General features: G+C 41.4%; 2 protein-coding genes across 2 annotated transcripts; one reads left to right on the top strand and one right to left on the bottom strand.

Moving 5' to 3' along the window:
- Window positions 1-336: 336 nt before the first annotated feature.
- ptdss1b (phosphatidylserine synthase 1b) lies at window positions 337-9,931 on the bottom strand. Its single transcript, XM_083645569.1, has 13 exons — window positions 9,750-9,931; window positions 9,386-9,477; window positions 9,014-9,058; window positions 8,780-8,904; window positions 8,180-8,338; window positions 7,347-7,498; window positions 5,824-5,965; window positions 4,690-4,802; window positions 4,388-4,453; window positions 3,010-3,109; window positions 2,529-2,588; window positions 2,277-2,355; window positions 337-1,738 (listed from the first exon to the last, which is right to left on the bottom strand). Exons 1-13 carry the CDS (start codon window positions 9,923-9,925, stop codon window positions 1,641-1,643), a joined length of 1,407 nt encoding a protein of 468 aa, XP_083501695.1. The 5' UTR covers window positions 9,926-9,931; the 3' UTR covers window positions 337-1,640.
- Window positions 9,932-10,327: 396 nt separating this feature from the next.
- Window positions 10,328-14,206, top strand: LOC310784643 (transcription termination factor 3, mitochondrial-like). Its single transcript, XM_083645659.1, has 8 exons — window positions 10,328-10,381; window positions 10,675-11,048; window positions 11,611-11,763; window positions 12,451-12,640; window positions 12,907-13,054; window positions 13,243-13,314; window positions 13,504-13,665; window positions 13,871-14,206. Exons 2-8 carry the CDS (start codon window positions 10,682-10,684, stop codon window positions 14,063-14,065), a joined length of 1,287 nt encoding a protein of 428 aa, XP_083501785.1. The 5' UTR covers window positions 10,328-10,381; window positions 10,675-10,681; the 3' UTR covers window positions 14,066-14,206.
- The last annotated feature ends 2,510 nt before the right edge of the window (window positions 14,207-16,716 follow it).

Below are 16,716 nucleotides of genomic sequence, written 5' to 3'. Positions count from 1 at the left end.
CAAGGGAGAAATGAGAGGATTTGATCCTAGGTAGATGCAGGGCAGTGCCACCAAATTCAGGGCACTGCCATGGGAGTTCATTCCTGTGGGACTTGTGTAGGGTAGTAACGTCTAAAACACCTGTGGCACATTACCACAACATATAAGTCAAATAAAAATACCACAAGACCATTTCCAGCTAGCATGGGAAATTGTCTAATGCTGTTATATTAGATGTGTGAAACCTTCCTCTTATCTGCTTGCAGGCATCAGTGGATAAGGTGCTGCAACAAGAACAAAATAGCTACAATGGTGGAAACAATTGGAAATGTACTCATTCTTTAATTGTGTACAAAAACAAGCAAACCCACACATAAAATCATGAGTACAGTATATTAGAGGTTAGAAATTACAGTTTTCAAACTTTTGACCTTTAATACAGTGCTTTAGCACATTCAATATTTCAGATGTTCAAATACTGGGATCTTTGACAAAGAACTGTGCTGAAGCCAAGCCAGTTCCATTCAAATAACATCAACAGACATTTAATAAATAGACAATAAGTTACTAACATTGGTTAAACTAATGGGAGATTGTTAAACAGACCCCAAAACTAAATAGCAAACTCGTGTACATCATATGAAAATGTGGAGGAAACAAAGGAAACGGCTTGGTTGGAACATTCACTTACTTTAAGTTATATAGCATTCACCTTTCTGCAAACTATTTAATTAATTTAGATCACACACTAAAAATCGAGTGAATTGCAGTTTTTTCTGCATCATTGATTATCCTCAGCATTTGAATGTCGCCACAGTGCTATTGTGCTGAATGTCACAATATTCTCTCTCTGTACACACATCTTAATTCTCTCTCTCACACACACGCACGCACGCACGCACGCACGCGCACACACACACACACACACACACACACACACACACACACACACACACACACACACACACACACACACAAAAACAAACAATTGGAAAAATACATATATCTTATATCTATCCATATCTGCAGTCATATTGACAGAAAAAGGCGGATACACATTATGTAAAAGCCACAGTTGGTACAGTAACAGTTGGTTGCTCCTTTAAATTGGAATGGACAAAATCAAGTTTTTTCCTGGTGCCGAATTTCGAATAAAAAACATGTATACTAGTAGTATTTGGTGCAGAAGCTAATCACTTTTGGTAATTATAATCTAAATCTAAATATATGAAATCAGCAAAGTTAACCATTCATAAAATCCTTATTAGATATACAAAATGCTTCCTTCTAGTAACATTTAGTTTTTCTAGTAAAGCTATTAAACTTTGCAGCACACAATAATAAATAAATACATGACAGTCCAGTGTAGGGTTAGTGCATAGAGTGCGAGTGCCTGTAGCATGCTCAGTGTTATAGTGCAGAGTGAGCTGTAAAAATAGACGAGGTGGAAAAAGCTAGCGCACCCCTGATTTGATCTGACTACCTGTCCCACAGTGCAAAGCGTCCCAACATCAAGATTCACTACCGCTGGTTAGAAAACGCCGGGTTGTGCTGCGGCAGCCATTACGGCCCATTGATAAGTGCTAGTCAAAGAATGGAAGTCTCCTTCACCTGTTCCCTCCACAGTACACGGTGGGTATGTTTGGTCTCTCTGTTGTCGTTTAGTGACTCTTTCCTCCATGGCCGTTCACAAATCGGTTCCTCCCAGAGGCTCTCCTTCGTTTCGCAGACTGCCAGTTAGTACAGGAATCCCTTTCGGCTATGAGGGGGAAAGAAGCAGTTGTGTTCAAAATTTAGGCCAGAGATTATAGGGAAGGTCTGTGATCAGTGTATTTGTTCTAGGCCAGGGGTTTTCAAAGTCTGGGACTGTGGGCCTCCCCCCCAGACAAAGCTGGGGAAAAGGCACCCCCCTCACTAAATTCCTGGAGGCCTATTGGATCATGATTATGTTATGTGATCCCATAGACACTCAACAACTGAGCCAAGATAGCCTGATATTGCTGTTTGACATACTGTACTTAAGACTACACCAAATACATAGGAAAGTGTCTGTGTGATGCATCCATTAGTTTTCTACATCTGGGGAGGTGGGAAAAACAGTACTGTATCTCTTAACTATCTTTAACCAAATCACACACATTTAGGCTATTCTATGTGATCTCATTTTGATAACTAATGTAGTAACTAAAGTAAAAAAAAAAAAAAACTTCCATTCACTGAGCCTCCCCTGAAACTGCTTGGAGCCCCCCTGGGGAGGCCCGCCTCCCACTTTGAAAGCCTCTCTTCTATAGGCTCACCTGTAATGCCATCTGGGATGAAACCACACGAGTCAATGCCACTGCTTTCGTCATAATCTTCACCTGGCACAGAGACGCTCTGTAAAAAGAGGGACATTTGTAACAAAACTAAACTAAAACTAAAAATACACATGGCTATGAGCATGTCTGCATAGAGTATAAATAGATGAGCCTTGTTGAAATGATTTATTAACCACTCAAGCTTCACATATCAAGAACGGAATCAAGCAAGCAACACAGCCATCATCTCACCTGTATTTTCTTCTGCTCATACCACACCATCCAATATAAGCAGAGAAGTGTGATGAGTGCCTACACAGTGTGAAAGAGGGTGCAATAGTGAAATTGATAACACTGCATGTGTAGTTCCAGATAGACAAAGGCAAATGACTAATATGACAGTTTTCAGACAATTTTAATATACACTAATTTTGAATACCTGTCCTTGAAGTTATGTGGTATATTAACAGTGGTATGGTGGCATTACTGAAACACACACACATGCACACACATACACACACGCAGGCCAGGCACACACACACACACACACACACACACACACACACACACACACACACACACACACACACACACACACACACACACACACACACACACACACACACACACACACACACACACACACACACACACACACACACACACACACACACACACACACACACACACACACACACACACACACACACACACACACACACACACCTCTTACCAGACAGAGCAGCCACAGAACCACAGAGCGGGTCTGTGTCTTGGAAAACAGGTCCTGCCCAAATTTGACACAGGCGAGAGCCTCCAGGAAAGCAATAGCTCTATGGGGAAACATAAGATCACAATGAGAAACACACAGTGGTGCTGCTCTGCAAAGTTTAGGGTTGGGTTTTTGTACATTTGACAATGGCCCCCTCTCTTGGCAATATCAATACACTGCAACGGCGCTTCCGTGCCAATGCTTAACACAGACAGAGAGGACTTTCAATTCACCATCAAATTGGATGGCACACAGGATAAAGGCCCCATGTTTTCAGGACAGTGGGCAGCAGAGGACACAGGCTGCATGCTTCTTTACAAACACAAATGTGGGAAATGATTCTGGTGGGATGTAACCTCAGAGCAACAGGGGCACACATTTATATTTAAAAAAAAAACATAAGCAAGAGCCCCGAACAAAATACCGTCTCCAGAGACAAAAGGTAAAACCTTTAGTCAAGGTTATACTGTCATCATAAGTTATTAATAAGTCAACAGGCCTCCCAGTTTAGTGAGGGGAAAACGGTTTGTCTTTTGCCTTTCTCATATTGTAAGTTAAATCTTTGTACAAATCCTCTTTCAGCTACCATTAAAATGGCTTGGTGGCATTGTTAGCGTCCCTCATTCAAAGCAGTGGGTAGTAGAGGTGGGGGGGGTATCAATACAGCATAGTATCGCGATATTTTGTGGGCAATATATCGTATCGTATCGAATGCCAAGTATCGTGATATTTTATTATACAAAATGTCAAGTGCATGCAACATTTAGGACAGGCTTTTATGACAGTGTTGGTCAGTCTGTCTGCTTGACAATCGCATTTTGCTGCAATAAAAATGATTAAGTGAGATGAACAGAGTGGAAACTTTATTTCATTAGATAAAACAGATGTTGACAAAAAAAATTCCTTTGGGGTGTCATTTGCAGTTGAAAAAACGCAATAAATCACAGTATATCACAATACTCAATATATCACAATACTAGCATATTGCAATATCGCAATACTATCGTATCGTGACTTAACTCTCATGATAATATCGTATTGTAAGGCATGGTGATTCCCACCCCTAGTGGGAACTGCAAGCAAACTAGCTAGCTTGTGGCCAGTGGTTTCAATGAGGACTGCTACTGTATCACTGCTAACACAACACTGTTGTGTTTTACCTACAAATTTACCTCAAAATGTGGCAATGTGCTGGAGGAAGAAAAATAACAGCAAATTCCTACTTTATCTGGATATCAACCAGGAAATGATTGCACACTAAGATATGAAGAACTACTACTCCATACAAGATTATACCAGAAAAATAAACATAAACCGACAGGATTAAAGAGAGACTCACCCAAACACCCAACACTGTGTCCCGACTCGTTTGACCTGAGTGTCTGTCAGGTATGCATAATATTGTCTGGAAGAGGTAGAAGAAAATTCGTACTGCATATGAGCTCAGTTCTTTTCAAGAGCAAAGCAAGAATTAAAGGTTTACGCATAAACTTAATAACAAAAATAAATAAAAGCTTTTTTTTTGCCCGAAGCAATTTATTTGATCAGGAGTCAACCCCACCCCCACTGAAGTCCAGTATGTCATATTTACTGTTGCTCATAGTGGGATCATAAAGATGCTGTTTTGAAGGGTGTGCATACCGTACGGTGGGAGCAGTGATGGCTCCGACGAGGAGGATGCGACACCAGCTGAGAGGGTGAGAGGCCTGGAAGACGAAGATGTGCTTGAGGAAGAACGTGTTCAACTCTGTCAGCTGTGAAGGTGGGAGGGGGGGGGGGGGGTGAAGGACAGGTGGGATTTATTAGGACTCTAAAAAGATGGATACAGTCAGTCTGTGTGTGGGAACACCCACAAAATGTTACTACGGCTGGCGCACGAGACTAGATGGTCTTAGATGGTAACCCCCATATAACTCAATTGGCTGACTCACCAAAGGATGGTGCTGTGGCTCTACACTACAGCAGTGGTTCTCAACCTGGGGGTCGCGAGATTATTTTGGGGGGTCGTGGGATGATTGTCAAAAGAGAAAAAAAAAATCTCCCATGATGATTAAATCTCCCCTACCAATGGTTTAATGTAGCCTATTATAAAGCTATATAAACTATAAAAACGATTTCAGTGAGTGAGTGAAATCAGTGTGTGAATGCGTGCGCAGTGTCGTTAGGTTGGCTAGCGGCGGGGGTACAGTATATAGACATCTGTTCAGATGTTACGTTCACTGCGGTGGTTGAATCCCTGATCCTGTCTGCCTGGGCTGGGCTAGCGGCTAAATGCCAACTCTGCTGCATTGGAAGAACGGGAGGATTTACCCCACGCTGATCCATTGAACACGCGTCTATGACGAGACACTGACTGTATCTATGGGTTCTGTTTTTGCTGAGAGATTGGCAAGCTGACAGATTTGTAGCATCAGGGTGTTATGGTGAGCAGGGAGGACCCGGTTCAAGCATTCATCGTGCTGTCATGGAACAAGCTCTAGGAGTTGCGAACAGATTCATTTCTGCTTTAGGGGAATCAATAGATTATCACAAATACATATTTCAAGAGTATTACTTGGAACCAGCAATCTCTCGTTTATTAGCTGGCCTCTGAATATTAACCTCTATATCATATGTGTCTGGAAGTAACAGGGTCAAGCTCAGGGCCAACCCAAGGACTTCATCAGGGATATCTCTTATTTTCACACTCCTACACATTTGCAGACTATAGTATTGAGACATCACTTCAACTCTGACAATCTTAAAAGTATTTCCGAGTCAAAGGTCAAAGCCTACCTGCCACAGGATCATGAAGAGGTAAATGCCCGCCAGCCTCTGGCAGGAGGACTTTGGGTCGAACCAGCGCACAAAAGTCCAGCTGGCCGGTGTGAACTGCAGCACGGCCCGCTTGAACTTCCCTGTGGTGGAGTGGATGTCCCTGCACAGAGATGGAGGCTCATCATGACGTGTCACAGAAAAATGCAAGCTCACATCGCACAATAACAAGGAGCAATTCAGCGCTCGAGTTCTCTAGATTTACTCTGGATGTTTTTCTTTTACACATCAACGATGGGCAAAGTGATTCTTAGCAATATCAGGACATTTCCTTTTATAAAAGGCACATTTAAGACATTATTAAATGAATGCTGGAACAGATGCAACAAGTGAGCCGTACAATAAGAAGGACATCAGGAAATTAAACGTTTGAGGGCATGACGTCCAACTGTCTTTACTAAAGTAGATGTGATGATAAAAAGCAAAGCATATTTGGCATACTGTTTTCACCCTGTCCCATATTAATCAAAGGGTAGATATTCACGTGGGTCAAATTAATGTGACAGAAGAAAAAACTGACACTATTACTGTTCCCATTCAGATCTTTCAGTGAAACTACACAATCAATGGATTTTGCTTTAGTTTGCTTGCCATACTTACTTTTAGGGGTGTCACAATATATCGTCCCACGAAATTTCGCGATAGTAAAACGTCACGATATGTATCGTTGAGATGAAATCTCATATCGTGAAAAAAAAAAAAAAAAAAAAAAAATTTTTTTTTCAAAAGTAGACAAAGAAACGTCTTTGTTTGTTGAAGTTCAATGTGTGGAAAGTAGTTCAGTTGAACAAGTCTCTGAAGAGACACATGAGAAGTTATACAGGAGAGAAACCATTCAATTGAGTTTCTGGCAAAACTGTTTACTTGACAGGAAAAACTGAAGATGCATAAAAAATAGACTAAGAAAAGTCTTGTTGTTTGAGTTTGAAGAAAAACTGAAGATACATAATGAGAATTTATACTGCTGAGAAACCTTTTAGTTCAAAGTAAATCTAAGTGACGGTGTAACTCATTCTATTTCAAGATAAGCCTTATCTCCAATCTCATGTTTTTTCTAGTTGTTATTGTAATAACAATTTCCCACAACAGCATGTTTTGTATTTGTGCATTTCAAATAAAATACTACTTTTCCAGTCATATATTGTCATTATTCAAGTTTAAAAAAATATTGTTAAAATCGTATCGTATCGTATCGTTATCGTGAACCCAGTATCGTGATACGTATCGTATCGTGAACTGAGTGTATCGTGACACCCCTACTTACTTTACAACTCTGCCTCAACTAAATATCACTGAATGTAAAGAAATCTGCCCACACTGCTAATTTTATAGCTGCATCAAACTTGAAATGAAACCTGTAAACTGGGTAAAACAAAAATTAGGAGCTCAAATTACAGTATTTAAAACATCTTAAGGCCATACATTTAGATAATTCATGCCAAGAGGTCTGTGAATATCCTGGATATAAAGAAAATAAAACTGACTTGATGCTGGCCCAGCGATAGGTCCTCATCTCCAAAAAGTGGCAGGCGGTCATCCCCAGCCAGATGCCTCCTCCATTACACAACAGTATGTCCAGTATCACCTGGTCCCACCAGCACTCCGCAAAGTTAGGCAGAAGGTGCATGAAGAACAGCTGGGGAGAGGAGTGACAATGAAATATGTGCATGTGGTGTGGTGTGGGTGGGAGTTCATCAAAACCTTTCTCACACAAGGGAATTATAATCCTGGTAGAAAATATTAAGTCTACAAATGAACTGTTGTTATACATGGGTCATTGTTGGCACTAATATTGTCCATAAAAGAACATTTGATGGTGGCCAGTTAGCATGGTTGTAGCACCTTGTTTCACCTCACTATCTGTGACACAGTTGACTCTGACTGTGATAAATATTAGGTTATTATGGTATTAGGTTAAATGTCATGATCTAATCCTTCCAGTCCACAATGGGGAGCAGTCAAGACAACTCGTGTTATGTCATATCCTGCTCAGTGCTCACACTACTGTTTTGTTATGATGCATTTCCCCCAGACAAGCAATGCTTGTTGCGTGCACAGACACTATGCTGAGGCAAGGCTGATTTTGTCAAATAGACTGTGCTCCTAAACGTACAAGAGTAGTAACACGTTTGAATCTTCTCAAGTATGCCAAATTATGTGAAATGGCCCTGTGTATGATTCACGGAATGGATTTGAAGATGGTCGGGACATGCCTGCATCCAACTTGAAACATGTGCCATGTTATCAAACACACACATACCACACGCACAGGATGTTACATGTTACACATGCATGTTACATGTTACACGCACGCTACCTCAGTGAGCTCCCAGGTGATGCTGATAGTCCAGCAGAGGCCGTAGCTGCGGATGAGCAGGGCCTTCATGGCCCAGCCAGCAAAGTGGGCAAATGCAAAGATGTCAAAGTGGCTCCATATTCGTTCCCATGTGATCACCGTACAGTTCACTGCGTATTCCTGCAGGGGGAGAAGTGAGAGAGTTATAAAACAAGCACTGGCCACCAGGAGGAGAGAGGTTTGATTAGCTGTGTTTCCACTGTAGGCTATATTCTGAAAACTCAACATAAATCATAATCATTATGATAAAAAAACAACATGTTTATGATGAAGACCTTGCTTGGTTGATGTTATTGTCACCATTTGTTTGATAAATTCTACTTTTTTGGGGAGGATAAAAATAGTGAGAAGATATTGTTTTTTAGATTATGTGGATTGCTCCTTTTTTTGCTCCAATTAAAAATATTTCTGGATATGGATGAAACCTCTTCTAATTTCCTGGACTGAACCCATGGAAAGCAGCCTGCTCGCTGCCGCCATGGAAGCATGTAAAATATGGAATGGACTTGTTCGGATGGTTCAGAGGACAGAGCAATTTCAACTTTGAAAGCTCATCCTTACCATGACATCGGCCTCGCGTGTGGCATAGCGCAGATTTGGATCCAGCCAGTACATGAGTGTCTTCACCTGGGTCCAGTTGAGGAAGATGAGGAGGACAAGAAACAGGAAGTAGAGAACACTGAGCCCTAACCAGGAAGGAGAAGAGAGCTGGTCAGGGTGTTGATGAAAATGAAAATGTACTGGACCAAAGCAGAATTAGAGAAAGATTACTCTGATTGGGGGAGACACACTCACCAAACACCACGCGCCATATTGCAGGGTGTGGCCTGGTAAAAGGTCCTGATGAAGACAGCATCACAAGTGACCATTAATGTGTTTGTACCATTCATGGAAGGCTCATGACTCTCAGCATAAACTATCTCCACAAAGAGTCTAGGAGAGAAATTATTGTTTGTTTCAAGTGAGTGGAAAGTAACACCCTCCAAACATATCTACAGGTGCATATTTCACTCTATAAATAAAAGAGGCCGTAAAGGGTGCAAGCCACTACAACAGCACAGTATTGGGGATGGACCTTACAGTGTTTGGAAGGGACTCAGTCCCACATGGTAGCATCATGTGCCTTACTGATTTGCTACTGTGAAAGTGTGAATTCAGTTAGCTTACCATTGGGGAAGGCTAGGACACTGATGACCAAGAAAAATGAGACAACCACCAAAAGTCCCACTCTAAGGTTGTTGTCCAAGTGTTCATCATCCCTGTCACGATACAATTCATATTATTCCACTGTAATATCACCTGGCCCAAAAGATCAGCCAATGGCAGATGGCCATAGCATACTTTTCATCATGATAGGTTTTATACAAACTTGGATTTTGGTGTTCATGTGTAGGCTAGCTAACGTTAGTGCAGTTCAGTTTCAGCCCCCTGACCGACAGCTTTTCAAAACTATAATTAACAATTATTAATTATAACTATCATTAAATATCTACCAGTGCAATTTTCCAGTCAGCAATGCTGTGTTGTTTACCTGGTAAACACAAAGTACATCAAGCTGACCACAGTACAAGTCAAAAGTGTGATGGTGTGCGGCTTATAGAAGAAGTCGATGCAGATATCATCCACTTGTTGCTCGTTTATCATCCGGAAATGTAGCTTGTAGTTCGCATCCTTGCGCAGTGTTCGAGAGGACACACTGGGCGCCATGTTTCTGTTGGCTAATGTCGGATTTAGAAAAATGATAATTGTAACAACTATGCCATTAAAACTATAAGTGCAAAGAGGCAATTGGGAATTTCGCAGCTCGATGAGAAGAAGAGAGCACCAGGCAGAAGCAACAACAACAGCCCCGACAACGGATTGTCCTACAGAGCTAATGGGGGTGTCTTTGTGAAAGTGTGTATTATAATATCTAACAGAAGACATAACGTAAACCGTATATCGTACTATTAAAGAGATGTACGTGTTGGTGCATAATATCAATAATTTTAGCGTCGGTTTGTGTTTGATATCCCCATGAGCTTAGTATGGGAATCTATATGCCCACCCGCAAAAACACTGTTTGGTACAGTCCACGTAGTGACACTTCCGGGGAATCTTTCCGTCAGCGTGCACGTGAACAAAATAAGCTCAGTTGACATTGTACGACACTGGTTGAAGCAGGTAAGTTAGAGTTAATTTAACTTCTTGGTTTTGGTTGAATGTATGTGAGTAAAACGTTTTCGTGTCCATTTAATGTGCTCGATTTGCCCAAGTAATGTTTCTTATGCGTACTTGTGTTAGTACACTCACTGTTTAGCTTGCTAGCATAGCATGAGCAGGCTCATCAGTGACACCCCAGAAAGCTATGTTGTCACCAGGTTGTCACACAATCATTAGCTAGAGATGAAAACAGGTATGTCCTGAACTGAATGACAATGCCCTTGTAACATATCTTGTCCACATTCTTTGTAAAGAATCGCCATGGCCTCATCCTGCATACAGCTGTGTCAAAGATGCACAGGTCTTCTTCGCATCAATAAGACAGTGGGCTTCACCTTGCAGTACTCTCCTCAAGTCCAGCTTTGCACTGCAGTCTTCAGAGCATCCACCAAAAGCCCCAATGGATCCTTGTTTATGTCTGGGAACCATACAACAGCTCACGCAAGACAGAGGTGGAAACAACAGATGTGCTACTACAGTGACTATAATGCCAAGCGTGTGACAGCTGAAGCGAAGGAAGACAAAGATGCTGCCGAGGAGCTGTCTGGATTGGATGTCGTGCCTTACAAGAACCCTCTGTCACAAATCGGAGATGCTGTGCCAGTGACTGACAGTCAGATAACACTAGGTACATATTGGTGCTGTCCCCATCACCTAGCCTGGGTAAACCCAGCCTCCACGTGACCTCTCAGACCTGCTCTCAGCAGGTCTGAGAACAGGTCACGTGGAGGCTGGGTTTACCCAGGCTACCCATCACCCACTCACCCCTCACCGCTCCCTGCTCTCTCGCTCCTTTCTTTCTCTCACTCTGTCCCCTTCATCTACTGCTGACAATATACATAACATACATACATTCAACATCACCATTCATAAGTGGATTTAGTTTTTTTGTTTTCCTTAAAACAGTGGTTCCCAAACTGGGGTATGCGTACCCCTAGGGGTACGTGGAGATACTACAGAGGGTACTTGAGAGAAAAAAATGTAAGAATAAATAATGAAAATAAATAAAATGTTAAAATAAATGTGCTCAGGAGGCACTAATTGCAACTCTTTGACCCAATTTCTTATTTTTTCTTATGTTATATTCTTCAAAATGTGGGTTATCATTCATAAGTTTGAGAACCACTGCCTTAAAGGGAGTTGAACACGTTTTCAATTTGTTTAGTCTTTTCTTCAATACCATTTCCCAGATCTAGATGCGGTTGCAAATCGTTCAGCATTAGAGGAGATCAGCGATGAAGAGGCTGTTGCTCTGTCCGTTTCCTCTGCCCTACCTCCTGCCTCCACCTCTCTTAGAGGCTACGTTGACAAGTCGGAGACGCTCAGCAAGCTGGTACAGCTAGGTAATTCCATTTATACTAGTTCTGATACCCGTTGGAGCACACAATGACTGGCCATTTAGTCATAACCTGACATTGCCAGATGGGGGCGGTATTGTTTGTTTTAGAATCCTGCTTGCTTGCAAGCTGGATTCTGGATGCTAGTCAGCCTCTCCTCTCTCTCCCCAGAGGGTTTTCATAGTCCACTTCCCTGTCTGATTCCACCTCCGCTCAGGTGTGCTCCATCAGTTGCTAATGAATGGAGCTCTCCGTGGTGCTGAACCTGTGTTCACTTATTTTGGCCACTAATTAGCCATGTTTGCCCATTTATAGATGACCCTAATGACCTAATTCAAAAATCCAGCCCTGTCAACATCTGCTCGCAGTGCTCGGGGACCCCTGACTGTACCCGTGCCGACTATGAATGCTGTCAGGCCGGAGAGATACATACATAGGTTTGCATAATGATGTATATGATGCTTAATTCATGCAGAAATCATGTTGACTTAAACCAATGGTTCTAACAAGTAAATAATAAGGGCTCTGAGAAAGCATTATTTGGCCTCCATACAGTTTACGGTTGGATGTGGGGCACAAACATTTTTGAGATTTTCAAGTGGGGCATGAGTGTGAAAAGGTTGGAACGGCTGCCCTGGTCACTGATTCAGTGGCCACACATTTGTGACTACTGTATTATGCCTCTCATTGCAGGAGTGAACCTGTGGAAGCTGGAGCAAAGGCCGAATGTAGGCTCCATGCTACTGAGGCTGGACTTCCAGGCAGATGTGGCTCCGAGGCTGCTGTTCCTCAAAGAGATTGGGGTGGAGGACTCTCGTCTGGGCTACATTCTCTCCTACAACCCCTTCATTCTCACTGAGGATCTGGGCAACCTGCAGGCCAGGTGAGATGAGCGTATCTCGGGCACGAGGGAAATTAAACGTTTACTTTCCATGTATTTAGTCAATGCTCATAGCCAGAGCTACATAGAATGAGTAGGTTTTCAATATCTTGCTGAAGCATATTTTACAGGATGATCTCTAACCACTAAACCACACAAAATATTATGACAGAAGTGGATGGACTTTCTTTGACTGAATATACAAAAAAAAAAAGATTAAACGTGTTTTTCTCCCCCAACATATATCCTCTCCCTCTTTGCTTTGGAAGGGTGAATTATCTTCGGTCAAGGAAGTTCAGCTCTGAATCTGTGGCATCCATGGTGTCCAGAGCTCCTTATCTGCTCAACTTCAGTGTGAAACGGCTGGACAACAGACTGTCATTCTATCAGCAGCAGCTCGGCCTCAGCACTCTGAAAGTAAGCGTCTTTGGTTGATGAAGATGGTCCCACTGAGAAGTTTAACCATGTCTGGGCCTTAGCAAAAATACACGAGTCTCTTTCTATACTATCACATTGTTTTGTAATGACATTACCAAAAACAAATGGTAAATCTGTTGATAAAAAGGAGAGTAGCATAATGTGTTTTTTTCTCCCCCCCCCCCCAGACCCGGGACATTGTAGCTCGTCTACCTAGATTACTATGTGGCAGTTTGGAGCCTGTTAAAGAAACTCTGAAGGTACTGAAGTGACAGTAGATACAGTATGATGTGTTAGTTTAGTTCCAAGTTACATTGAGCTACTGTGTTTTAAAAAGTTAACTCTGTGTGTGTGTGTGTGTGTGTGTGTGTGTGTGTGTGTGTGTGTGTGTGTGTGTGTGTGTGTGTGTGTGTGTGTGTGTGTGTGTGTGTGTGTGTGCTTCTACGTAGGTGTGCAAAATAGAGCTTGGCTTCAAGGAAAATGAGATCCAGCACATTGTCTCCACTGTCCCCAAAGTGCTGACCACCCATAAGAAGAAACTGACCCAAATATTTGACTACCTCCACAACACCATGAAGGTGCCCCACCACCTGATCGTCAAGTTCCCACAGGTAGACTGAACTGACACTCTTTAAATTAGTGATCCAATGTACTACCTTCTAATATTATGGATTTTGCCCTGGCAAATAAAGAACATTCACTAGAAAATCAGGTTTGAGAACACTGGCCAACTGGAATTGATTTCAACTAAGTCCATATGTGTGTTCATGTATATTCAGCATTATGAGTTACACATCTGATCTCTTCCTCCCGTAGGTCCTCAATTCCAAGTTCTTGCGTATCAGAGAGCGCCACCTGTTCCTGGAGTACCTCAGAAAGGCTCAGTATGACCCGAGCCAACCCAGCTACATCTCTCTGGACCGCCTGGTGTCCCTGCCTGATGACGTCTTTTGCACTGAGGTGGCTTCAGCCACATTAGATGACTTTCATTTGTTCCAGAAGACAATGTGATTCTTTATATGGGGATGTTCAAAAGGACTCCAGAAACAAGTGGTCAAGCACACAGTCAGTCCCAAAACATCTAGGTAGGACATGCATTATGCACAATGCATAAAGACACAAACATAAATTGCGAAAAGTATGGGCATCCATTGGGCCTGAAATAAAATGATTGTTTTGTAAATGTGATATTTAATCAATAATATGAGGGGATGTAATTTTGTTATATTTTATTGTTGGTATTATGCCATTTCCTCTGGAAAACTGTCTGCTATCTTTCCAGTTACAGCAGTTAACCATTGTCTACTTGAAGAGCCTCAAAGGAAAGAGATCCACGTAGCTTCCATTAGCCTATTAGCTAAAGGACAGTTGTGTGGATGGTTGTAACATGACAACATAAACATTCTAAATTGCTCCTAGCTTACAGTTAAAGTGTTTGATAATACAATAGCTGACAGGAAATAAGCTAGGTTTCTGACTAGCAACACAATTCTGCATCTGGGTTGTGGAATAACCAGAGTAACGGAATACATGTGTTCAGAATACAATATTAAAAATACAAAACATAAGTAACTGTACTCCATTACAGTTATAGTTTCAATTTGTGGTATTCTGGATACAGTTACTTTCTTTAAAAATAGAATATACTTGAAGGAAATATTTTTTCTTTTATTTGCTCTAAAATTCATATGAAGCATGTGCAAGTTGTGCTTTAAACCTATCTACAAAATATCATTTATGTCTGGGACTGGGAGCATAGTTTAATAAAAAGACAAATCAGATATTTTAATATTTTGCTATCTTTATCTTCAGATTTAGTTTGTGCTGTAGTGAAGAGTAAATCCACTTTGCTATATTTTAATGTAATGTTAATTATATATATTTTTTTTTGCATTAACATGATGCTGTTTGCTGTGGTTAACTGATGCTATGGAAATAATGAAGGGGTAAAGCAAAACTGGAGACTGTTCTGTTGAAATACATTTTTTATGCAGTAGCCTATGAGTTGCAGGACAAAACATATACGCACATAGGTAGGCTATGTAACTTACATAGCCTACCTATGTGCATAACCTTTCATCTGAAGACAGGTCCTGCGAGAAAAGATGTTTAGCGTCTATTTGTCCAGACAATTAAGGCTACTGAAGGTTGAAAAGTGAAAGTTTGCCAGTGGTTCCCAAACTGTGGTACGCGTACCCCTAGGCCTAGGGGCAAGCGTAAAAAAAACAGCTGTAGAGCAAATTAGAACAATGTGAATACCGTAAATATAGTCAGAATGAGTTAGCTATAAATTAAGTAACTTTCATAACCATACAAAAACAAACAAAAATGAATAAAGACAGACATAAAGGAGTAGTCTGATCAATTAGACTTCAGCGGGTTACACATTCTAAAAATGTCAAGTGATTTCTCATCATTTGATAACGCATACAAATATGAGATTATAAAGTAGGTTATTGTTATTAAACAGTAATGCAAGCCTACATTGCGAGGTGACTCCTTCTCGCTCTCGCTCTTTCACCAGACGCCTATATGCACGAGACACGTAAGGAGCTGCAGAATTTTAGCTTCATTGGTAGAGCGTCCGTCTCATATAGCCTACCGAAGATTTCTGGTTTGTTCCCAGGAGGAGACGTGCGCGCTCGGCGGCGGGCACGCAAATCTCGGCATAACACCTGGATTGTCTTATTTATTTAATTGGATATTTTGATGATATTGACTGCAGATCTGGAAATGTCCACGATTTTCATTTAAGAAATCGGGTCACCTTATCAATCACCATGTGACCCATTTCCCCGATGCCAAGAACGAGGAAAAAGGAAGTTGAGTTGTTAACAAGTGTTGTTAACAAACAGCCAATAGTCACAAAAGATAATGGCTAGTTTTAGGAATACGGGATCCCTCGTATTCCTAAAACTATCCATTAGCCGAGCAGCATTTTGGTCAACAAACCGCGTCACTGGGTGGCAAAGGCAATGGAACCCTATGAGCCCAAGTGGCGCGGGGATTGTGTTTCTGACTCTAGCCAGAGCCAGATTAACACCCCCAGGGGCCCAGGTCATATTAGTCTGACTGGGGGGTTTCTAGGGGGGGCTGTGCCCCCCCCGGACAAATAAATTTTGTACATTTTAAAGTAAAATGCATGAATCTGATGCACTCTGAGAGCAAAAGGAAGAGGCTAATCTTCACATTAATATCCTCTTCACTGTGCTGTGGCTTTACAATAGGGGTGTCACGATACACTCAGTTCACGATACGATACGTATCACGATACTGGGTTCACGATAACGATACGATACGATACGATTTTAACAATATTTTTTTAAACTTGAATAATGACAATATATGACTGGAAAAGTAGTATTTTATTTGAAATGCACAAATACAAAACATGCTGTTGTGGGAAATTGTTATTACAATAACAACTAGAAAAAACATGAGATTGGAGATAAGGCTTATCTTGAAATAGAATGAGTTACACCGTCACTTAGATTTACTTTGAACTAAAAGGTTTCTCAGCAGTATAAATTCTCATTATGCATCTTCAGTTTTTCTTCAAACTCAAACAAGACTTTTCTTAGTCTATTTTTTATGCATCTTCAGTTTTTCCTATCAAGTAAACAGTTTTGCCAGAAACTCAATTGAATGGTTTCTCTCCTGTA

This window comes from Poromitra crassiceps, assembly GCF_964638095.1.
Source record: "Poromitra crassiceps genome assembly, chromosome: 11".
In the NCBI taxonomy this organism is placed as follows: domain Eukaryota; kingdom Metazoa; phylum Chordata; class Actinopteri; order Beryciformes; family Melamphaidae; genus Poromitra; species Poromitra crassiceps.
This window is presented reverse-complemented; position numbering and strand designations above follow the sequence as displayed.